General features: G+C 31.9%; 2 protein-coding genes across 2 annotated transcripts in view; one reads left to right on the forward strand and one right to left on the reverse strand.

The window, feature by feature from the left end:
- LOC113519441 (uncharacterized) overlaps window positions 1-26,462 on the reverse strand; it is a 767,542-nt gene that overhangs the window by 544,580 nt on the left and 196,500 nt on the right. The window lies entirely within an intron of this gene.
- On the forward strand, window positions 16,200-16,811 carry LOC128201150 (keratin-associated protein 16-1-like). The gene has a single exon (XM_052897135.1). It carries the CDS (start codon window positions 16,200-16,202, stop codon window positions 16,809-16,811), a length of 612 nt encoding a protein of 203 aa, XP_052753095.1.

Raw genomic sequence — 26,462 nt, forward strand, 5'->3', positions numbered from 1 at the left:
TGGTAACGTGTGACGTCACAATGGGATAACATACATATAGTCAAATACAGGGTGTTACGGAAATCATTAGTACCATTTTAAGGGTGTTCTAGCGGTGAAATTTAATATTTTCTCAGAGGAACAGGGTTCGAAAAAAGGTAAACCCTTTTAAGGGTGTGCTGAAATTGAATATTTTTTGAGAGGCAAATATGTTTCGGCAAATGATAACAATTAAAAGTTCCCTTCTTTTAATATTATCGTAACTATTTAACTATTGGATGAGGAATGATAGAATAGAAGATTCATTCATATACACACACACATATATATATACATAATTTTTTAAAATATATTAAATATACATTTATCATATTCAAATTATAAAAAAATATAATAAAGTTAATAAATAATAATATTTATTTATAAATAACTTAAAAATTATTTTTTCATATTTTATATAATAAAATTTTCACTAGACGATGTCATGGGAGATATTTAAGAAAAATTAATACTATACCAATAGTGACCAAAAAATAAGTTATAAAAATTTTGTCTATCTGTTTGTCGGATTTTTAGATCAAAATATTTATCCTTATCACGATTAAAGTCGGTTTTCTTTTGTGGGACACAATCTTTAATTTCTATTATTTCTACTAGTATTTTTTGGGTATTTTTTATGTTCAATTTTACCGGTAGATGACACCGTTTGTCGGTTCCTTAACAGGATGCTAATAACTTATTCATTATCGTCTTTCGATTCGTCATTATCATCTGTAAATCCCTTCATTTAGGAACAAGTTACAACTTTTCATTACATGGATCCTTAGTCACTAGCCATGTTCGTCATACAAGACAAAAAAATCTACTGTAACATAAAAAAAAAATAACTAACACATAAACAATTTGCACTAACAAACCGCAGAGTGTTGCTAGAGATAATCTTCTATACTTCAAAACTAAACGCATTATTTTCGCAATGTTGGGTAAATACTTTTGTATTAGAAATTTTGGAAACATCAAATTGATGAAGGAACTTTTGAAAAAATACCAAATCAGTGCACAGAATTTGGGTTTGGGTATTTTTTTTTTTCTTTTCTTGAGTTTGTATACCGTATAAAGTTTAATTAAGACAGTAATAATTTATTTAGTACATATTCAGTGGTACGTAGTGAAAACGGAAAAACCGATTGAATAAATCACATCAGTTTGTAGAAAAAATACAAAAAAAAAATCGGGAGAAATAAAAATCACATCTGGCAACACTCACCGCATCGTCAAGAGTTCAAGACCCATCAAATATATTTACGACGTATCCCGCGGGCGTGCGTAAACCAAATTGTTTTATGTAAACATTTAAAAAGAAAACATTAAAAAAACATTAACTGGACGGATATGAGTGCAGTTGTAAAATCGGCGAACACCATGCGGCCGTCGCTCGTGTGTGGTCGGTCTTAATCGTGTTTTCGATTTTGCATTTAATTATAAATTTTTATTTTATTTATTTATTTTTATTTATTTATTTACACTTTATTGCACCAAGTAAAAAGAGAAATAACAAATACAGTAAATATTAATGAGAATGATGCCTTATTAAGCAATCTCTTCCAGACAACCTTTGGGTAGAACATTGAGAAAAAGACAAAGAGTAGGTGCGCACTATTATATAAATATTATCATATACAAACATATATAAATACATACATACATATATACATACATATATAATATATACACAATTAAATATATTTAACATACATACATACATACACATACATATATAATATATACACAATTAAATATATACATAACATACACACTTTACATACAACAGAAAAAAATGATGATATATATAATAGTACTAAAGTGAAAAAGATTTAACAGAGGTTTTGAAGCTGTAAAGTTTTAAGGTAGTGAGTTCCAAAGTGCCTTTATCTAGAATAAAAGGAAGAAGAATTGGGAAATTTAAAAACTGCGTGTATGATCATTAGCCTCACTGAGAAACAAGAATCGGTCTTTTAGATAATCAGGAGCAGCAGGATTAAAAAGGATTGTGTAAAGAAGAGACAGGATATGCAGATTACGACGAAAACGGATAGAGAGCCACTTGAGTTATATGAGAAATGTGATCATATTTATTAAGACCAAATATGAAGCGGATACATAAATTTTGGAGACGCTCAAGCTTGTTTAAATTTCGGTGAGGTCTAAATAACATGAGTCGGCATAATCAAGAATGGGTAGGAGTAAGGTGTGTGCGAGCGCAATTTTGGTGTTAACTGGGAGGAAATTACGTAGTCTATTTAAGGCAAAAGTTTATTTATTAATTAAATAGGACTTGTACATTTTAACGTTAATATTTTTTACTATTCCTTGAAGAAGCAACATTAGGATTTATTTTTAAATGACATAAAACAAGAATGAGGTTAAAAAAAATTAAACAACCCTTACTAACTAGGGGGTGGATAATCTTCTATACTTATAATAAATCTGTATAGAGGTCGATTCTGTACATGAAATATATTTCCAAAATAACTATAACATCACCCCCTGGTGATTAGTGATCGATACTGATGCCAAAAATGCAATCAGTAAAATTTTTGTCAGCCACCGATGTTCAAAGAAACACAATACATAGATGTTCGTCATTCTAAGTAACATAAAAAACAATTTTCAATCGCATGAGTAAGTAATATGAAGTCTCGTCGGTGATCGAACATTGTTGTCAGGGAAAGTCTTCATAAAGAAAGAGTAAATTCAATGATGCTTCTTTTGTAAAGCACAATGTACATAATTTATAACTAGCTCGGTTAAACTACTCGTACTAAGAGAAAAGATTAGATTTTTTTTTTGTAATTAAAAAAAATGAATACAATAATGTAATTTAAAGTATCAAAGTTTTACTTATTAAATATAAGAACTGAAATAACTATCTTTTTAACTACTCTCGCGGAGCCGAGGCGGACCTTAAGTGAATAAAACATACTAAACGTTAAATTAGGAAGTAATCTATCCGTGTACCAAATTTCATACAAATTTGCTCAGCCATTTAGAAGTGATTGAGTAACTAAGCTACATTTATAACATTAACAGTATTTGTCGACATAATTATTAGTAACATGTATTACAAGTAAAGGCAATTTTTCAAAATAATTGATTCACTATAAGAACAACAATATATTGGCTGAGCATCGTTATTGCTATATGCATAAGTGTCAAATTACCATAAATCTATCAACGCACTTAATAAGACAGCGGCCGCGTATTTACATATCGCACACGTGTGGGCCTAAATTGTAACTCAAATGATATTTATTAGCAATTATTTGAAGTTTCGGCGAATTTGTGGTGTAACTTATTTAATTAAAGCTATAAACAATATCTCGTTGTAAGCATACCGCATTACGTGTAAATAAATCACTATACCTTCCTACTACTATAGCCCTTAATTGGATACCAGGAAAAACTTATGAAGCTTAGATTTGTCAACTTAGTTTTGAGACCTTATATTATATACTTTTAACCAACTTCAAAACAGGACGTTCTTATTTTAACTGTATTTTTTATGTTTGCCACCTCAGAACTCCGTTATTTATAAGAAGACTTGGAGATTTTTTTTTCTTATTTGAAAGGATGTTATTCTTATTTGATGGATTGAGAAAAGAAATTTTATAAAAATCGGTTTAGTAGTTTAATTATTCAATCAAAATATCTACATTAGCTACAATTGAAGTCGGATTTTTTAAACATAACTTTAAAATATTATATGTAAGTATAATACGATTTACAATTGAATAATATATCAAATAATTAATTTATTTATGTGCATGTAGTTACAACTCACAAATAAAAAAATACGTATGAATTTAGAACCTCTTTTTTTTAATTCGGTTGAAAAATAGGCAAATTAATATATATTTATAAGACACTCAAAAATGAAAGCATGTGAATAGAATGCTTTTATTTCAAATGCAGCGACATGGAACTCTTAGGCCGCACGCTCCAGCACTTGTCCTGATTTTATTTTTTAATTAAACCACCTTTTGTTTGGTGATATTCATTATTCTTTTGGCCAAGTGTCAAGACAATATTTGATATTAATTACTGGATAAAGACTAGTAATTTGAATGTTATGAATATATAAAATAATCGTGATTATGAAGTATTGGGTACATCAAAACTTCTTAACTCTATTTCTTGTCCAAACAACCCTGGTACACAGCAAGTAACATAAAATGATTAGCTAACTCTTCCACCATGACATGGTTAGCTGATCCATTAATTTAGCAAACAAACACGAAAAAAATTTATTTAGTTAAATGTTGTATACAACGAAATATATTTTCTTAGAATGTGTTATAATTCGACAAGTGACGCCATCTAGTGCCATTACATAAATAAATTATTGTGATGCTGTCTGTACCCGAAACGCGATCACAGAATATTTATTAGTGACCGTATAATAATTTACGAACAAATACACCAATTATGTGTCACCAAAGTGCTTATTCTACCATCCTTACAATCCACGCCCTCAACATAGATCCTTCGAGCCGGATACGAACCAGCGACCTATAAATATAAAGAAACAGTCAAGAAGCGAAAATTTTATCAGAATAACTAAACGACCACAAAAAGGAGGAATTTTTATAAGTATGCCACATTGTGAATACGGAAACGAAATACCTTAACCTTTGTCCAAAATAAGTAGACTAGCAATTGGAAATAATTTCAGATAATGTTTTCAATTTAAAACAACAATACCGTCAATATTTTTGTATGTTACACGATATCTTCGTGAATTCTAAACCGATTTTAGAAAACAAATTTCGGATGAATTCAAGCACCGATAATAAACGAATGCGTTATTTGTGTCCTCATCTTCCCACCCTTATCCCAATTATTTATTTTGGGTCGGCATAATATGTTTTTCTCTTTCATTCTTCTCTATTCGTTATTATTTCCGCAATCACACCCATTCTGGACATATCATCTTTCACACAGTCCACCCATGTATTTTTTTGGTCTTTTTATACCTTTATAGCCATCCATATTCAGATTTGATACCTTTTTTTAAACATGCTCCTCATACCTACATCTCCGCATCATGTGTCCATACCAAGACAGTAATCGCTTAACTTTTTTATCACTGACGCTACTTTAATCATCATATCAGCCGTTAACAGTCCACTGATGAATATAGGCCACCGCTTATTGAGAGGGTTTACCAGTAGTTGCCACGCTTAACAGGCGGGTTGGCCACCGCAGTTAGGATTTGATGATGTTTAGAGATGTCTCTATTTAAACATGACATTTATTAAACTGCTGTCCATCCCTCAACCATTAACTTCCCTTAGTAACTCCTTACGACATCCAGGGAAAAAGAGGTGGCCCATTCTATACCTGGGCCACACGGTTACTTCGGAGGGAAGGGATTGTTAGTAATGGAGATTAGCAACCTTATTACTAACAATATACCCTATCAGGTCAATCTCCTCGCGGTCTCCTCCCCCTTGGAAATCACTGTGATTGGTTCATTGTTGAATTTATCACAATGAGCTAACTGACCTGTTTTATCATTCTTCACTGGTGCCCCGTCAGTGTATACCAAGAGCGCAGGCGGGATTACTATTCCATTATCATTCATTAAGAAAATACACGGCTACTCCCATACTTTCTCTAATACTCATAATTTTGTCCATTGTAGTTATCTATAATCAAAACGGTTTTGGAGACGCTGCAAATCATATACCACTTCAGCGCATCAGTAGTTTAAACTCATACCGCGTGACAAACGACTTCCTCGCACGTCAGTATAACCGTGCTCGGCTCGTTTACGGGGCGCGATTGCCTGTGTAATAATGTATGTGTTAACTGATATAAATTATTTCAACTAAATGTCTGAAACGTCAGGTGGTATTGACAATTTTGAAAATATGCATTCGTTGAGTTTTGGTGCATTCAGCCGTTAATTGTTCACTTCTGAGCATAGGTCTCCCCCATAGATTGCTATAAGGAACGGTCTCGAGCCAAGATCAATTGCCAAGTCATTATAATTATTATACAAATAAAAATCTCTAATATTGATACGGTTAATATAAATGTTGATAGATAATTAACTAAATAAGAATTTATAACAAAGTTGTTGAATAAGTGCTTCCATACACACTAACTAAAATAGCCGATTTGGTCCGCTTTATATGAGATTTCACAACTTCTTATAGTGGAAGAGCTGCGTTACGAGACTTGGTGTATCTTTACATTTTATGTTTTTGATGGGATCTCATTTCTTTTTGTAGGTTATCCTCCTTTTTTATTCTTGGGTAATATATCTTATCTATCAGCTACAAGCACGATGTGTTATTTGAAAGAATGTAATTTAATTTTTTTTTTTAGTTAACGAAAATGAACAAATAAATTTCGTATTTTTTATTTTTTCCTTCCTTTACACTCGTAGGTTATATGCTAATTAAAATTTAAAATTAGAAGTTTGTGAGATATGTAAGTGAGAGATACAAATACCTCCGAATTTTGATGATCGATGAGGGTGTAAGTGACAAAATTAAAGAACTTTGATTAGCGATAATTCAAACGTAAATTATATATTATAATTATTGGGTATCTTAGCAATATATCCAGTTATAGAATGTTGTCTTGATCACTAAAAATTCAAACTTCTTGTTATATCCGCAATGAAGTTACAGGGAGGTTTAAATATCAGTGTGTAATATTACTGAATCTTGTCATTTCGTGTATATATGTATTTACTGTTATATACATTTTAATAAAACAGATTGCTATAAAAAAAATGCCATGAGTCGTTTCGCAAAAAAAATGGTATGGCTGTACTAGGCTTGGCGAGGGCACAGCCGTGCACCCTGATAATTAACTATGACTAGGTGACTACAACTTTTAAGTATTTACTTGATTGCTTGTTTATATATTTATATTTTTTTCCACATCTACAACAAAAATATCCGAAACATACTGACAAGTGAAAAATAAAAGTTGCTAATAAAAATAACGTAACCAGACCACAACTTTAGCAATCGCGTTCCAATTTCAAAATTCAGTAAAACAAATCAAGTTCTTTATACTATTCCAGCCAGTACAAATGTTTACTCTATGTCAACGCAATTTAGGTTAATCGATAGTGTAGAATCTGCTTTGACGCGGATCACTGTCAAAATAAAAACTAAAATATCCAGTATTATTCGATTTTATCAAAGGGTAACTACGAATTTACTATAGAATGAATGATTCTATAGTTAGGTAGGTACATATGACGTTAATGACTAAGTAACACATTTGAAATACATACGGGAACACAGTACATATTATAATATACCCATAAATATGTCTGTTTTTTCTGGATTTATTTTTTATTTTTAATGAATGAAAATGGAATAGTGTATGACGTATAATGAATGATGGAACAAAAGATGATAAAGTCAGTTGACTTAAGGTGGAATTAACAATAATGGTCAATAAGAGAATGGTGTAATCGTTGATTTTGTACTATTATCGAATAATAACATCATCCTATGACGAATTAAAAGTAAAAGACTCATTATAGGCATAAAGACGAATACAAACAACATACAATAGCCACTTTAACTGCGTCATAAATATCAAAAACGATCAATAGTTAGGAAACACTATTATTCCGGGAATAGAATCCCGTACCGTCTCATCACTATACAAACTATGTCGAACAAACTAAAATTGGTTTATCGCGTACACGAACTAATTACTGGAGTTAAACAATAGGTGTGGTGTCGTGAACACGACCTGCACCAATAGGGATGTGCTCAAAACTATTATCGATATCGATATATGTATATATTTTGATCTTATAGGTAAGTATTCAGTGGAGGATTTACACATTTGCCGCATTTGATGCTATTCAAATGTAGTCGCTACCTACTTAAACAATTCGACACTAGTTTACAATCATACTACAATTTTTGTTTGTCAATCAGTCTGATTTGTCAATTTTAACGTTTTCCTTCCCGTATCTCAATAATTTGGTGTCGATATAATATATTTTTATTCATAAGCTCTGGCACCAAAAGTGTCGCCTCTAAAAACTGAAACTCTAAGCTCCAGCTAAGGGGGACGAAGTGATTGTTAGTAATGCAAACTACCAGTCCCATTGCTAGCAATATACCCTCTCAGGTCGACCTCCACGTGGTCCCTCCTGGAAACCATCGTGCTGATATCTATCTATCTGAATTCCAGGTGTATTCGTCAGGATGGACTAACTGACCTGCTTTCATCGTTACCTATCATCGCTTGAAAACTCCAGCTTACACAGTCTGCTGCTAAATCTAAATAATGTAGATTAACTGACCATATACTGATGGGAATGTTCTTATTCCAATATTGTTGACTTCAATAAACATCGTTGTTTAAATTTATATATATAAGTAAGTACCCAATGTAGTTTTAAGTACCATAGTAGGTTAACAGATCATTTATTTAAAAATAACTGTAGTTTTATGGCCAATAAAGATAAATATTCAATATAATTGGTAGGCACGCTTTAACAAATCAACGTTGCGCAACGGTCGAGTTACTCGTTAGTTCTCGACCGAAAATAACTTTCAGAATCATGTGACGTTTATTGTGGATTTTTAAAGTTAAATAAATCCATTTTACACTTAAATATTACATTTGCTTGTGACTTCGTACGAGTAGATTTTTAAAGTAAGTCATAAACCGTATTTTGGACTTTAAGCTCGACCATCAGGAATACAAATGTCAAAATTGCCTCCAATATAGTGCAGTAACTTTTACGTGATCCAGACAAACAGATAAACAGACAAAAATAATGATATTTTTATTATTTTACTTCCATTGCTCTAATTTAATTGTTTATTTTATAAATATCTACATACAGACGTCATGTAATTATAATTTTATGTATATAAAATAATATTTTTGACTTTTCATTAAGATGTGTCTACATAAAAACTGAAATAAATTAATATTGTACGCCAAGAAATACCTAAAGCCTCTCTCTTCGTAGAAGATTAAATAAACACTTATTTTATACGTAACGCAGCGACAAGAATACGTCAAGCTGTAATAACCCCTTAATCTCGCACATTTTACTTTATTTTTCGTTGTTTATTTTTGACTGGAGGTTTTTATTTCTTTATTTGATAAGCTTCTTTATACATATACGATTATTTACGTATATCAAATCACATACATTATTCTAAATATACCAAAAACATAAACAAAAATACATTTTTATATTTTTTTATGCAACTTAGAATAGCATACAAGCTAACCGTCCACCTGATGGAAAGTGGTAACCGTCGCCTATAGACACGAGCAGTACCATGTATATAACATAGTATACTGTTTTGTCCATGATGCCTCCCATGCGTTGCTATTCCTGAGAACTTCGGAACTTTTGACTTTTGAAGTTATATTAATAAATACTGTTGTATTTGAAAATTTTCAAATTACGTAAATACGTTTATTAATCATATTTTAAATAACTATAACCATGTGCTTTATTAGTCAATATTGATACGCATTAATCTCTATTTAATTTCTATTTATTTATCGGACATCGATAAATACGATTTCCATGCACTATTGCAGTCACAAAATTATTCAAGCTTAATACAAGTCGTTAGAAAATCACAGTAATAAACCATATCGAGTACCATATACGGACGACAGTACAGTTTATGGTTACATGCATCAGTTATCGATATGAACGGTAAACGGGAACAACCAGGGGGAAGGGACTGTTAGTAATGGGGAGGTTAATCCTTACTGCTAACAATATAACCTAACAGGTCGACCCCCACGCGGTTCTCCCTAGAAACTATCACGACTAATTTATCGTTAAGTTCGTCACGATGTGCTAACTGACCTGCCTTTTCATCCTCACCAATCGTTCATCATTGGTGCCCTGACAGTGTATACCGATAGCACAGGCAGGGTTACCATTTCATTATCATTCATTAAAAAAAAACGGGAACAATCAGCGGCATCTTGTACAATATCGTCGTGTCATCCACAGTGGACAAGCCCTTTTATAGTGGTGTTAATATTAAAATATCGATAAAATACAATTCAATCAATTATTACTGTTATTTAGTTATGTATAAATAAAGTTTATACATAACTAAATAACGGTAATTTAATGAATTAATACGTAAGTTACGTAATTATACGTATTAATACGTAAGGTACGTAAGTTAAAATGAAAATAAGTTATTTAAAATAATAAAAATCATCGCGTTTTTAGTACAACATCTTGAAAATATTTTAAATATATATCAACAGTATTAAAAATTACTAAATTTAATTGTAGTAAAATTTTGCAAATATGTTTCTTAATGGTAGATATCTATTGAGAAATTCTTTGTAGTTTTACATAAAATACCTTATAAAACTGTTTGTTTGAATATTAAAACAGGTCACTACAGGTTTGACTCAACATTTTTAACTGAGAGAAAAAAAAAGTTAGTCTAAACCGTTGAAATTAAAAACACGATATTTTAATGATGATCATAAAGAATATTCCCAAATTTTGATACAACAAAAATTATCACTAATTAATAATAATTTCATAAAATTCTACTTAAATTTACGTGTAGAGGGATAGTAGTAGGTATGTTAAAAGTTTAAACATACGTGTAGATAAAACCTAGAAATCTTTCCCCTTTATAATAAAAACTAAAATTCGTACAAACCTGTTTTACTATTACAGTATTTTATCACTTTCTTTCACATTAGGAATTTAGCGCAAAAGAAAAAGACAAAAGGCTTCAGTGGCTAAAATAGATTTGTAAAAGGTTTGATGTTTTTCTAAATAAAGGGATTATATTACTTCTGTAGACCTATTTTTAGGATAGAATTATGACCTTTCCTATAGTTATGGCTTACTTATTATAGGTATGGTGTTTTTATTCGATTATATGTAGCCCATGCAGTACGCTAACTACATAGGACAAGAAAGTTCAAAGTTACAAGGGTTCATATATGAATGGTCCTTACACCCTTCGATTAACAATTATTCAATACGATCCATATCCTACTTTTTATTTCTGGTCTATTTGTAGCAAGTAATTTGAATCCGTCGTTTCTACGTGATCGGCCAATAAAGAGAGTGATTCACGTCCAATAAAAGTTTACGGCGGTTGCGAACGAGAGGGCGTTACTGCAAACGACCGAGCCTTGACCACTCCGCAATTAGGAAGACATTCTAGCGACAGTAACTTTTTTATATCTCGCACTGAAATTGATATATTTAACACTGGCAATACTATAAGTAATCGTTCTAATTATCAAAGTACTCAACATAAATAATTTAATAAAATGAAATGAGCATAGTCATGTGTATTTAAATATCATGACTGAAGATAAAACGTGAAAAGGTAACAAATAAATAATATACTTCGTTATTCTTTCACATTTCTTCTCTCTTTCTTCTACCGGTATGATTGTAGTACATCCATAAATATTAAAATGTATGTCTACTTCAGGAAATGTCTAATGAGCATTTTAATGATAGATACAATTAATTCTATCGATATAATACATAGTACATCACTACATAACCCGTAAGTACACGACAAAAATAAGAAAAGCACCTCCGCAACAGGCGGGCACACTTTTGTTTTATTTTCATCCTGGCCGGATAAGGCACGATCTTGCCTTCACTGCGCTTAGATAATATGTATGCAGATGGCTCTTGCCTTTAATCGCCAGGGCTTGAGTATAACGGATAGATTACACTTGCGTTGAGACAATTCGCAATTTAAAAAACTGAATTTTGTATTTCGAATTTCATTTTCAATCAAATTTGCCTTTATGTACATGTGTTTTTTTATAACTGGTATATAAACAATCTTGATATGTTTTCAAAATTTATAAATAATATATAATATATTCAATAATTAACAAAAAAAAAAAAAAACTATAATAACAAAAAAAAAAAACTGTTCTGTTCGCTAATATTGTTTATGGATATAAATTATTAATTATGCGATATCTTAGCGACCAATTTTGGTCATTGTTTTTGCAACTATTACTGTTTTTTTCCGGTATTGATTTTTTTTATACAACTTAGAATGGCAAACAAGCTGACTGCCCACCTGATGGAAAGTGGTAATCGTCGTCTATAGACATGAGCAATACCATGGACATAACAGAGTATACTGTTTCGCCCATGATACCTCCCATGCGTTGCCATTCCTGAGAACTCGGGTGTTATTTCTCTGTACACTGTAAATTCACACCATATCCCGCCCTCCAAACCGAAACACAGCCATGCAAACACAACTGCTTTACGTTTGAAACAAGAATGGGACAGAGGTACCCAAGCAAACGACTTTTGTACAAAGTCGCCCTCTGGTATGGTGATGTGATATATAATATAAATTTTGTCACGATTCAGGTAACTATTTTTTAGACCTAACACTTTTAACATGTTAAAAGTGCGTTGAAAGCTTTCATAAATTACTCTATATATGATCGCACATATATAATATGATAATGTAATAAGCCTCTAAGAAAACCGGGACCAGATTACCTAACGTACCTCAGGGTTACACTCGGGTAACGGACGATTATATGATGCAGCGTTTTTATGATAATTTATAATACTTGTATTGGAGAAGGGATTTTTCTAGAGTCATTATCCTTGGAAATAAGTCGTTCTGTACACTTGATAGCAGATAATATAAGCAAAGTACACCGACAGTGTTTGCTTACATAAGCAATTTTCTTTTCTCTTAACATTAATGTAATAAAATTACATAATAATATGCTATAGAAATTCCTATACATAAAGAAATATTGATTAAACATGATTACATTTGAGTTTTTTTTTTATACAACTTAGAATGGCAAACAAGCTGACGGCCCACCTGATGGAAAGTAGTAACCGTCGCCTATAGACATGAGCAGTACCATGGACATAACAGAGTATACTGTTTCGCCCATGATACCCCCATGCGTTGCCATTCCTGAGGACTCAGGTGTTATTCCTCTGTACCCAGTAAATTCACGCCATATCCCACCCTTCAAACCGAAACACAGCCATGCAAAAACAACTGCTTTAAAGATTGTGTCCTAAAAAAAACTGACGTTATTTAGATTTAAAAACTAAACTACTGAACCGATATTGATACAATTTCTATGGAACTAAACTGGAATTATATTCTTTAAAACAAAAAAAAAGTTTTTTCCAAATCGGTTTTGAACTGGCGGAGTTTGTAGTAACAAACATAAGAAATACAATCTCCTTCTTTTTGAAGTCTGTTGGAAACATAATAAATAAATATATAACTCACTCACCACTACAATATCTGATAGGGTAATTAGAGGCATTTGTCGATGGCCCACATATCGCTGAGCATATTGACGAATGAGAATGACGTGGCAGGAGGGAGCCTACCGCGGTCACTCGGATTAATTTGGTTTAATTTCCAGCACGGGACAGTTATAATAATTAGATTACTGTTGAACTTCTTCGACGATTAAATATTATACTGAATACCTATTTCAGGAAAATATTTAATCAAATAAATATGTTCGTTAATTTTCTATCGATTTTGATGATTCTTTCTAAAATCGGTAGAGCTTTCTCTCTCGTTTGTCGTACATAAATTTGTTATATAATAATTGCTTGTATTTATTGCAGTCTTTATGGCAAAAAAGAATAATAAGATTAGTTTAAAATATAGACGAAAAAAAAAAACAAAATATTTTATACTTATTAGGTCACTGCTACTATTGATTCGTTTAAGAGTGTCGCCCTCTAGTGGCATATGTGTTTAGACTTTACTCATACATAAATATCTTTAAGATGGCTTAAAAATAAAGACAAAACATACATTTTTAGTTTAAATGCTGAGCATTACTCAAAATAATTGTTTGCAAACCGCTGCCAAGTGAAACTAATTGCTTTCCTTTGCAGAAAAAAACAATAAATAATATACCTGCATATAATCGTATTATACAAATAAAGAAATGCTTGTAACTTTCGTGCTTTCGCTCCGAACACATAAATCACCTTTGGATACCAGAAGAGTGCTTGCAATTAAATTTACGTAGACACAGCAATTGTTTAGAGAGAACACGATTTCTTTAATCATTTGTATAAAAAAAATTTTATAGTTGTTTGATGAGAGACTTTATAGAAAAGTTAAGTGCTTGGGTATCTTTGTCCCGCTTGTGTTTCTACAATTGTGTGTTTCCTTTGTTATGAGGACAAGAAATGAAAAAGATAAAAATTTTCATATGGAATTGAAAAAGTTTTCAAATAGTTTTAAAAGATGTAAGTTCTCCATATATTTAATGTAATTGTAAATGAATATATGATCAAAAAGTTATGTTGATCAATATTTAGTAAGGATCTGGTAAATGGAGCTTTCCTTTTTACAAATCAATAAAAAATGTTTGTTGTTAAATACAATCTTAGTAAAATCTTTAACACCTTAGTTCTCAGTATCATGGGCAAAACAGTATACTTTGTTATGTCCATGGTACTGCTCATGTCTATAGGCGACGGTTATCACTTTTCATAAGGTGAACCGTCAGCTTGTTTGCCATTCTATGTTGCATAAAAAAAACTGTACTGTACATACACAATTCGGTGTTATGATTTTTTTATGTAACTTAGAATAGCAAAATAGTGACGGTCTACCTAATGGAAAGCGTAATCAACATCTACAGATACTTTAAAGTCATTCGATTACCTTTAAACAACTCCAATTTAATGTCTCTAGGAACCACGTGTAGATATTTTCAATTAATTTTTTTTTTTTACAACACAGGGGGCAAACGAGCATGCGGCTCACCTGATGGTAAGTGACTACCGCCGCCCATGATCACCTACAATGTGTGTGTGTTATCTTTAAACGTCTTAATGAAACATCCTGTCACGTGTTTTTTTCGTTGTTTGTTTTTGCTAAATAAATAATTCCCGTTACCGTGTCTTGAACATTATTAACTCTATGCGATCGTGAGGAGAACATTTGAAGTATCTCCTTAAAGGGAATGTTTCTGTAATTATTCCGAGCCGAGTTAATTTCACGGCCGGCTTAAATCAATTACAACCGGTTTTAATTAGCAATTGTTGAAAATATATGGTATGCACCCCGCCCTGTTCTCTAATTTGTGTTTATATATTTTTAAACGACTCCCAAAAGCAGGCGGTTCTCGATTCGTTTGTATTTTTTTTTATGCCACTTCGTTAAACCGGGATATCTTTACTATCTGGGATAAAAAGCCCTATATTTTCTACGTCCCGTATAGTACGTGTATAGCAAATTTCATAGTGATTGGTTAAGCCGTTAAGGTGGTATAAGGTAACAAACTCACAGTCACATTTATAATATTAGTAATGGTTACATGGCATATTTTTCGTTCCATGCTTCTTTAGATGTTTAGTTTCGCTAGTAGAGCAGTACCTTCAATGGATGCTAACAAATTTGATTTCATGTATAAATACATTATATGTAAATCTTATTAATATAATAAAATTGTAACTAAATAATGCCTGTATATGGGGAGATATTTAAGAAACACTGATCTGAGGGATTTTAATGAGATATGTTAAATAAACAGCAGAAAAATACCTTTTAGAAATTTTGTCTCTCTGTTCGACTGTACGTTTGTTTCGACATCACGCAAAAATTACTGCACCAAATTGGATGAAGTTCTTACAGTTGTGTTCCTATAGCTCTAAATTAAGATCTAGTATATGTCTCATCTTGATACGCCATCTAGGAATGGTCAATTTTATAAGTCTTCCTTACTTTAAATCTACGCGCACGAAGTAACAGGCTGACAGCTATTAATGACTAAATACATTAAAGCTAAAATCTTACTGGTTAATTAATTAACGAGGAGTCCGTAGATCATAGTCTGATATACCTGTAACAAGATAATTATCGAGTTAATTATTGTAATAAGCTCGTGTTGTTATAATATTAATTAAGCGGCTCTTATACATATACAGCTTCCAGGGTGATGTACGCATGGAACGGTGGCTAATGTGGAAATTGATTTATAACGTACATGTCTGAATATGAGATGTGACATTGTGCGATCTGAGATGTGAAATGTGAAAATGTGAGATGTGAGAGGTGACAATGTGAAATGTAAGAATATGAGATGTAAAAATGTGAGCATGTGAAATGTGAGAATATGAGATGTAAAAATGTGAGTATGTGAAATGTGAGAATATGAGATGTGAAAATGTGAAATGTAAGAATATGAGATGTGAAAATGTGAAATGTGAGAATATGAGATGTGAAAATGTGAAATGTGAGAATATGAGATGTGAAAATGTGAAATGTGAGAATATAAGATGTGAAAATGTGAAATGTGAGAATATGAGATGTGAAAATGTGAAATGTGAGAATATGAGATGTGAAAATGTGAAATGTGAGAATATGAGATGTGAAAATGTAAAATGTGAGAATATGAGATGTGAAAATGTGGAATGTAAGAATATGAGATGTGAAAATGTGAAATGTGAGAATATGAGATGTGAAAATGTGAAATGTAAGAATATGAGATGTGAAAATGTGAAATGTGAGAATATGAGATGTGAAAATGTAAAATGTGAGAATATGAGATGTAAAAATGTGAAATGTGAGAATATGAAATGTGAAAATGTGAAATTTGAGAATATGGGATGTGAAAATGTAAAATGTGAGAATATGAGATGTGAAAATGTGAAATGTAAGAATATGAGATGTGAAAATGTAAAATATGAGAATATGAGATGTGAAAATGTGAAATGTGAGAATATGAGATGTGAAAATGTGAGAATGTGGGAATATGAGATATAAAAATGTGAAATGTGAGAATGAGAGATGTAAAAATGTGAGAACCGAAATTATACGTTAGCAAATTTCATCAACAAATAGCTTTCCTTTTACACATATAGATTAATGCTGTTCACGCCTGCTTTTGTTTTTCCTTTTAAGTTAAAATTTTCAAAAATCCTCTAGTAGCGAATGCATACGATATAAAATAGGATTTTTTAAATTTTTGATTTCTTAGTAGTTCTGGTTGTGTGGTCAGTCGGTCAGGATAAATTATTTTATATGTATAGATCTTAGATTATATAGATAGAAATTCTCCATGTAAAAGCAATAAAAAGGTAAAATTTTTTAACAATATGTTTTCAAAGATTAGATTTAAAACATTTGAATTTAGAACAGGGATACGTCTACATTAAATAGTAATCGTATTAATCGCGACAATCGACCACCAAAAAGTGGTAACGGAAATCAATTTATACATATACATATTATATATTATTAATTTATAATTACTTTCGTTACAAATTTGTTTACATGGTAGGTATGTATTTTACTGTTATAATATTTGTTCTCTAAACTGATAAGATTTACTCTTATTTAATAATAAACTAGTGTCGCTTTTCCTTACGTTTTGTCATGTAAACACTACACGAATGATTGAAACAATTCCCAAATATATATTTTTATTTTGTTTAAAATTGCAAAAAAAAAAAAAACACTTGATCTGGTAACACACACAGAAAAAAAAAATACAACTTCCACTTGGAAGTGACTTATAATGGGAAAAGGCTATGTTACAATTTAATTGCAACATTCAATTTACATAGACTTTATGATAGAGGAAATAGGCCCATGTAGGAGGCTCTCAATTTAGATGAAGTAAGACGCACAGCCATATTGGATTTCTCAAAGTATCACATATCTTATATTGCTCTTGGGATTTAAGGATATGTAATGATATCCACCTTATTTAATACATCTAGTTGATCGGATTCACGATATATATATATATATATATATATATATATATATATATATATATATATATATATATATATATATATATATATATATATATATATATATATACATTAATTGTGAAAGTATATAGAAAACTGATAAAAAAACGAGTCAGCTGATTTGACAATTAGCTGACAAAAAGTTGTCCCGTTTTTGAGACTCGATTCCCTATCTATATAATTTAAGATTTATATATTTATACAAGTTAGAGTTGAAATGTCCTAAAAAAAGGGTTTATTATATTAATTACTATTATTACTTTTACCATTATATATATATAATAGTACTATTAAACATTTTTCCTAAACAAGTCTGTTGCTTCGGAAAGTATGGTCACAGGTTGTGTTAGTATATAATTTAAGCAAGTATTTTAAAAAAATCAACTTAAAACGTGGCAAAACCAGTTATTTATTTATTTAACTCTTTATAAGACCCAAAACACAAAAAAATGCAATAACAGAAAAAATAACTTATTTTGATTACTATTATTAAGTCTTAAACTACTGAACCGATTTGGATAAAATTTCCATCAGACCAATCTGAAAGTATATCTAACCAAATAAAAAAAGATTTTGCTAATTGGTTTACAACTGACGGAGTTATGAGGTAACAAATTGAGAACTGGCTTTTTTTAGAAGTCGCTTGAAAACAAACTCCTTCAATAATCATTTAAAACGCAAAGATTAACGTATTTCGCCGTATTAATTCCCCAGTGCCTTTGGTTTAAAATTATACAATAATATACATGCTTTAAAACTAACAGAATGAGCGGCAAAGCGGCAAGCCCAAGTTTTGTTTCGTTGATTTTATTTATGATTATGCAAACAGCCAAAATGCCGTCGGTGCGTGTGTAACTTAGCAACTCAAATAATACGCCTTAACTTAATATTTCGGCTCCGTTTCCATACTTTGCCAAGTTCGAGGAGGCTTGCGTCATCCAGTTACAGGCTTTGGTGGAGTTTTCTGAACACATTGTTTATGAACATAATGTGGATTTTCTGGAAGACTAACATTCGCCTTAACAGATGTTTTGAGCGACATTTTTTTTATAACACAGAGGCAAAAGTGTATGTGATTCATCTGACGGTAAATGACTACTGATGCCTATGAACACTGACAACTCCGGAGGATTTGCAGGTGTTCTGTAGATTTTTAAAAAGCAATATAATAATAACAACCTTTATTTAACATTCTTACAACATAGTTACAATAATTTAATTAATCTTATATAATTTATATAGTTAAAGTTAATATATAATTTCTTAAATACTATATTTCTAATTATAAATAGTCCCCCAATGCACCACACTGGCAGCGTACACAAGATATTGGCAGCATTACCTCTCTGGTTTGCTAAATTTATTTTTTGCGCAAAGTAGTTACCAGCTCTCGGGTCACCAGTAACCTCGATGAGGCGCTCTACGATCGTCCGATAAAAATTCTTTGCATCTGGGCCTCAGGAGCCTATCATGTCTACAGCAAATGGCAGAAAACAATAATAAACAATATAATTAATTAATTAAAGTATTGTATAAAGCAATATACTTTCTTTCAAAAAAAGCGTTAACGCACACTTTTTATTTTTATCCGAGCAGTAAGTACTTTATATTATTCTCAATTCCGTGTATAATATAGTATATGTCATATATGTGTAAGTATATTTGTTATTTATATATATTTATTCGTTTATATATGTAACTTTAGTATGTATGTATATCAATAATTAGTAGTACCGCATTCGAGTATTCTGACACTTCCCTATGGTTGACTGGGAGAGAATGCTTTTAGCATTAAGTCCGCCATGTACACATATTTGTACTAATGAATAAATAAATAAATATACAGTATATTAATTAAAGCAATACACGCCTTAAAATTGGTGTTAGTATTTATTAATACGATTTAAAATTTTGTTTCGTAGAAAACATTTTTGCGCAGTGACAACCCTAATGTAGCAGGCGTTCACAGACTACAGTAATCGTTTACCATCAGACGTGTTGTATGCTTGTTTGTAACCTTTGTAGTATAAAATAAAATTATATTAACAGAAATGAAAAAAATTATCTAAAAAAACAATTTGGATCAACAGCATTACATAACAATAGGTTATATACATATAAAATATTGTATAGTGCCGTAGATACAGGTAATTCTTTCTTTCGAGAATTTTAATTTGTTTACCACCCACGCAGATGAATTTTGTACGAAGTCCCTCTCCGTTGAAAATATATAAAGAAATAATATATTTTTGCGAACTGCGCTCGTTCTGTACGAGTACAATACAAACAGAGTGCGGTTGTTTCGGTTTCATTAATTGAGTCAGGCGTAAGAGCCACGGCAGAGCTATACTGATATACCCACTTTCATTACGTCCCATGGACAAACAGTAAAGAAAAACGCACCGCACACTTTTGTCAAATAAATGTGTATATTTTGAAAATACGCCTACGGCTTTCAGCTTTCTGCTGGCTTTAAAAACATGTTTTGTTCGACACGTCGAATGAATGATTTTTATTATTAACCGACTTCAAAAAAGGAGAACGACTTCAAATAGATTCTGTCCTTTACAGTTAAACATTAGTTTAATATTCGCTTTTTGTTTCAATTTTATTTGAGGTAAATTTTTTTTTATTTGTTCTTATATATTAAGGTTTCGTTAGGGTTGGCAATGCACACGTGATACCACTAGTGATAAGGCATTCATAGGCTACAATAACCGTTTACCATCAGACTGGCTGTATGCTTGTTTACAATTTTCGTGGTATAAAAAAATAAATGTAAGTTAAAATAATAGTTATTATATTAGAACTGAATGTATCTACGATATTTTTAACAATAAAATATTAGAAAGGATTTAATAAAGACAGTAATAAAATAACTTCAATTGTATAAGACAATACATACCTATAGACGATTCATCAAGTACACGATAAAAAAACAATTGTAGTTTATATTGTATTTGTATTATATATGAAATATACATGTTATATGTAATAAATAAAAAAAAAATGTTTGCATTAAAAATAAATTGTAACAGAAAAATCCAAGATGGAGGCATATTTAAAAATGACACTTTACATGAATCGCATTACAATTCGGAGCGCTGAGGGCGTAATACATATTAAAAGACTACCTGCATTTACAGCGACTGGTTATATAAAATAATTATATTATGACTGGTTTAAACCGGGTTTTTTTTTTAACAGATATTAAAACAATCTCGGGCCACTGGCCTCGGAGAGTACGGATTAAAAATTCAATCAACAGGTCGGCCATTTTGCGAAGAGCGTTGGTCAAACATCGATTCGCGAATATGCAAAGTGACGCGATGCATCTGATGCGCGCTCGTGCCTGTTTCTGTATACCCCATTTACACCGAAGTGTATTTAATATATATAACAAATATAAGTATAAATAAGAGATTGCCTTTAGCGGTAAGGTCGCCTTATTCATTTGCACATTCTGTATAAATACTTCTTATATATATCTCTTAATCTCTTTTGCGCGTTACATAAAAGCAAGATAAAGAAGCAACAATGACCAGCTTTATCGCTAAATAGTAATCTCTTCCAGGCAACCTTAGGGTGCAAAGGAATAATTAAAGTTGCGTCTTACTAAGACGTAATAGTAAAAAAATAAAACAGGGAAAAAGAAGGATTAAAGATAAATTTAAAACCGTTATAAATTCCTATAAAACATACAAACGTTTAATATTTATACATATATTACAATATTATTATTGAATTAAATATGTTTATATTTTTTATATATATTAATTTACTTCAAGTATGTATTTTAATGTAATTTAATGCTCCTTTCCACTCAGGGTTTGCTGGAAGAGAACTTTACAGAGTTAATCGCCTGTTGTATATATATATATATATATATATATATATATATATATATATATATATGTACATGTTAATAAAGAATAAATAAATAAATATGTTTCAATACTGTTTTCCACTACTGATGACCACTCAAGACTTTCTTTGCTAATGTGTTGAGTTGACCGGAATAGATCCCTTTTAGAGATAAGTTCACCTTTGCTCACATTATTTATAATAATTGCCATTATTATTACATTTATGAGTGCAATAAAAACATATTAAAAAAAAAAAAAAACATATAACTCATTCAAGCGTCATTGAAGAGTAAAATTTTTACATATATATATTATTAGTATACTTTTCAGTGTAGCAACACTTGTTAGCAATTGTAGTTGGCAAACATGATATTGTTAATGTCAAGTCTATCTGCCGACCTAAAGATATGTCATCTACAGATACGATATAACTGTGTAGTTAGAGTATGTTACTTGGTTATATTATTATTTTTTATTCCGTCTTGTGTATGTTTCCAAATTAACTATATTAGGCACTGTTTAATATTCGCTTTATTATTAACCAGTAATTGGGCAAATTTCTAAACGTATTTTTTTTATGCAACTTAGAATAGGCAAACAAGCTGACGGCCCACTTGATGGAAAGTGGTAACCGTCGCCTATAGACATGAGCAGTACCATGGACATAACAGAGTATACTGTTTTGCCTATGATACCCCCATGCGTTGCCATTCCTACATAGGTACAGGTGTTATTCCTAAATGTACCCAGTATTACACAATATATACTGTCACCCCATGAGAGGTTCACTTTAATATTCATGTACGGAGCTTATCCCCAAAACGGGGCGCGCTGTGCACGAGCCAGACTTGCACATCTGCTGTACACAGTCACATCTCAATATAAACGTCAAAAATTGTCCTCAATACGAATATCTATAAATGTACATGTACATATTTATCTATCTATTTCATCCACTGAGTTTTTTGTAATGTTGTAATAATGGAATGATCTCCGCCCGAGATAAATACGAGGTTTGTCGGAAAGTATTTGTAAAAATTTTTTAAAAATTTTATTTTACAATTATTCAGGTAAATCAATATATATATAAAACTCCCCCTGTGACATATAACTTGTGCCAACGCCGTTTCCATTGAAGGCATTTGAAATATTGGTTGTACTTTTCAGCTGCCCCGTCGTAGCTTTTTTTATCTCATTTATGTCCCCCAAACATGATATTGTTATGTCAATTTGGTCTTTTGGGAACAAGAAGATATGTCACACGGGGCCAAATCCGGTAGAATAGGGGGTGTTCGGTCATATTAATGGATTTTTTACTCAAAAACTCACGGACAACAAGAGATATGTGGGCTGGGGCATTGTCGCTTTATTATTAACCAGCCCCTCTCGCGCCAATTCTGGACGAACTCGTGCCACACGATTTTTTTGAGGCAACTGAGACATCGACGTACAATTTTCCATCAACTGGCCTGGAGGGAACCGTTCTTGATGGACAATCCCCAGAACATCGGAAAAAACAATCAACATTGTCTTTGCCTCTCTGAATCTTTTTAGCCACTTGTGGACGGTTGCCATTCCTTAGCATCATCCCCATAAACTGTTCTGAGATCCAAAATTTCACAACCATTCTTGCCGAGTTTGAGAGGTTCACTTTAATATTCACGACGCGCTGCTCTTCAACGGAAGCGGGCTCCGCGACGGGGTTTCGTTAAGAGGTAACTTCACAGATGGCGTGACAACAGTTCATCTCAATATCGTCAAAGAACTGAAGCATCAATAGGGACATCTATAAATGTACATGTACATATTTATCTGGCCTCTATTTCATCTTTCTCGCATTCCAGAACACTTGTTATACGAACTTTCCGGACAGACCTCGTACACCGGCGGGGCACCAGTGAAGAATGATAGATGAGGATTAAGCAGGTCAGTTAGCCCATTTTAACGAATTCAACAAGAATTGTTCACGATGGTTTCTTGGGGGACCTGATACACTCTGTATTGCTAGCAATGGGTTCATTAGATCCCATTACTAACAATCCCTTTCCCCCCTCATAAACTGAGTTAGTTTCCCAATATGCTCATTCAGGAAAGCATCCGTACAGTAACACATATATGGGGAGAAAGGGATTGTTAGTAATGGGGGGTCTAATTTCTCCATTACCAGCAATACACGCTATTAGGTCGACATCCACGCGGTTCCCCTTAGAAACTATCATGATTAATTCTAGTAAAATTGGTCTTGATGAGCTAACTGCCGGATGATAGGTGACGATAACCTGCTGTCATCGTCACCTATCATTCCTCACTGATGCTCCGCCTCTACTACCAACCTATCCTTCAAACCCAAACATATTAACAAGCACAGGTTGCTTAGCGACAGAAATACCAGTGGGACAATGGTACCCATGCTAACGACATTGTTGTAAAACCTTTGATTACTAATTTTAAGATATTTCTCACACCGACCTGACTTGCCATTGAATCATCGAATGACCAATTTAATTTTATATTGCTACCAATCATTGATTACCACGAAAAGTTGTTGTATTCGAATTGGAAATAAATAATCCAATGGTTTGGAATCAAATAAAAAACAATGATTCATTCATTCTTTAAACGGAGACATTCTTAGCGTTTACTTATAATTTTATTCTTAAGAGGCCGCCCTTGCTAATAGAAATAAACCTCCTTATTTTACAATTGTGAAAATTTGTGAAATTGTTCCGATGTTTGTTATAAAACGGTGGAATGGATTTCAATTAAATAAAATACAAATTCTAAATTAACATAAGTTAAATAAAAAGTAACCCATTAATTTTATAGGACATTTCTTGTTAATAAAAACTATTACATTTCTCAATTCATGGGAATTAAGCCACGGCATATAAGTTGTAATATTTTTTTTATACCACTGAGGGGGCTAACAAGTATACGGCTCACCTGATGGTAAGCGGTTACCGTAGCCTATGAACGCCTACAATACCAGAGGCATTACACGCGCGTTGATGACCCTGTAGAAACCTCAGTTGTTTGATGAACCCCATGCTGTAAGTTGTAATATGTAAGTTTAGAGAGTGATTTATTTTAGATTTTTATATTTAGTTGTATGTTACAATTATACATATTTAATAATAAACTGATTTGTCTTTGACGCATACAATTTTTCTTGTCTTTGTTTTTCTAAGCATTTTCTTAGTTAGTAGTAAAATTTATTTCACTGTATTACACCATCTGTAGAGAAAAACAAATTTTATTTAAATCCATCTAGCTATTGAAGCCTGATTAACTCTACACATTACCTAAATATTTTTACAAACTTTTACAATCATTTTAAATAAACTATTATGAATGCATAGCAAGGACAGCCTCTTAACTCAGTGAATACGAAGGGAATTTATTTTATTGAAGCGCCGGACTGCGCTGGTTCATTCTTTAACTATTTTGCAGTAAAAAAGCACTTTGCCTTTACGATGTGCATTCTGTCATTTTAGTCATCCAAGCGCATAAAATATCAACCGACCTAAAAAAGTGAGATTCCATAGGGCACTTTTCAACCGACTTTAAAAATAAGGATGTTCTCAATTCGGTTGTATTTTTTTATGTTTGTTAACTCCTAACTCCGTCAGTTGTTTAAATGACCAGAGGGAGACTTTGTACAAAAGTCGTTTACTTGGGCACCTCTGTCCCATTCTTGTTTCTACTTTCTACCGTGAAGCAGTTGTGCTTACATCTATTTCGGCTTGAAGGGCAGAATACGGCAGTGAATTTACAGGATATACAGGAATAACACCTGAGTCCTCAGGAATGCATGGGGGGTAACATGGGCGTAACAGTATATGCTATTATGTCCATGGTTACTGCTTATGTCTATAGGCGACGGTTACCACTTTCTCTAAGGTCAGCTTGTTTTCCATCTAAATTGCACAAAAAAAAACATTGAACTTCTCAAAGGTTGACTGTAAAAGATTCTTTTATAGAATAATTCCGCCATTGTATATTATATGTTTTAATGTAAATTAAGTACAATAAAGGTTTTTATAATACAATGAGTAGTCTTAATAATACCAATAGATGCCAAAACGATATTATAAAAGAAAATGTTTGTATGTTTGTTTCGGTAACACGAAAAAATTACTACACCAAATCAGATGCAGTTTTTACAGTTCTGTTTCTGAAGATCTAACCTAAAATCTAGTGTATGTTTTATCTCGATATCCCATTTAGAATACCATCTGAATTATGGTATATTTCGTAGTAAAGTATATTTCCCTATTTCTTGAATTCTCGCGTACTAAGTAGCTGGTAAAAAGGAAATTAAATAAGAGATATAAATAAAACAAATGTTTTATTATAACCGCTGGGGATTGTCTCTCGTCGGACTCCGTAGACACATCGACTATGAATTTAGGCTTTTTCATTGTTAAAAAAATCACTATTATTAATACGGAACCCTATTATTACTAGTATTAACAACCCTTAAACCAAACAAATCAAGATTTACCTCCACAGAAATACAATAGCGTGGGTGTACTTCCAAATGACTATTCAAAAGCAAAGTGATTGACTGTTCATTACAAACCTTTGTGGCTCCCGACAGACCATGGAACACCATTGGAGACTGCATCGTCTAACACTTGGACTTTATACCGACGCAATAAGGTTCAGTATTCAACATCATATTATCAAAAGTAAATTATATATACCACCCCAAAATTCGGTCATACTTTTATGACGAGTAATAATTAATACGCGGGCAAATATAGGATTTCATAAATGTCTATTCCAAT

Source organism: Galleria mellonella, unplaced genomic scaffold, assembly GCF_026898425.1.
Source record: "Galleria mellonella isolate WM207_F2 unplaced genomic scaffold, CSIRO_AGI_GalMel_v1 utg352, whole genome shotgun sequence".
Lineage (NCBI taxonomy): Eukaryota > Metazoa > Arthropoda > Insecta > Lepidoptera > Pyralidae > Galleria > Galleria mellonella.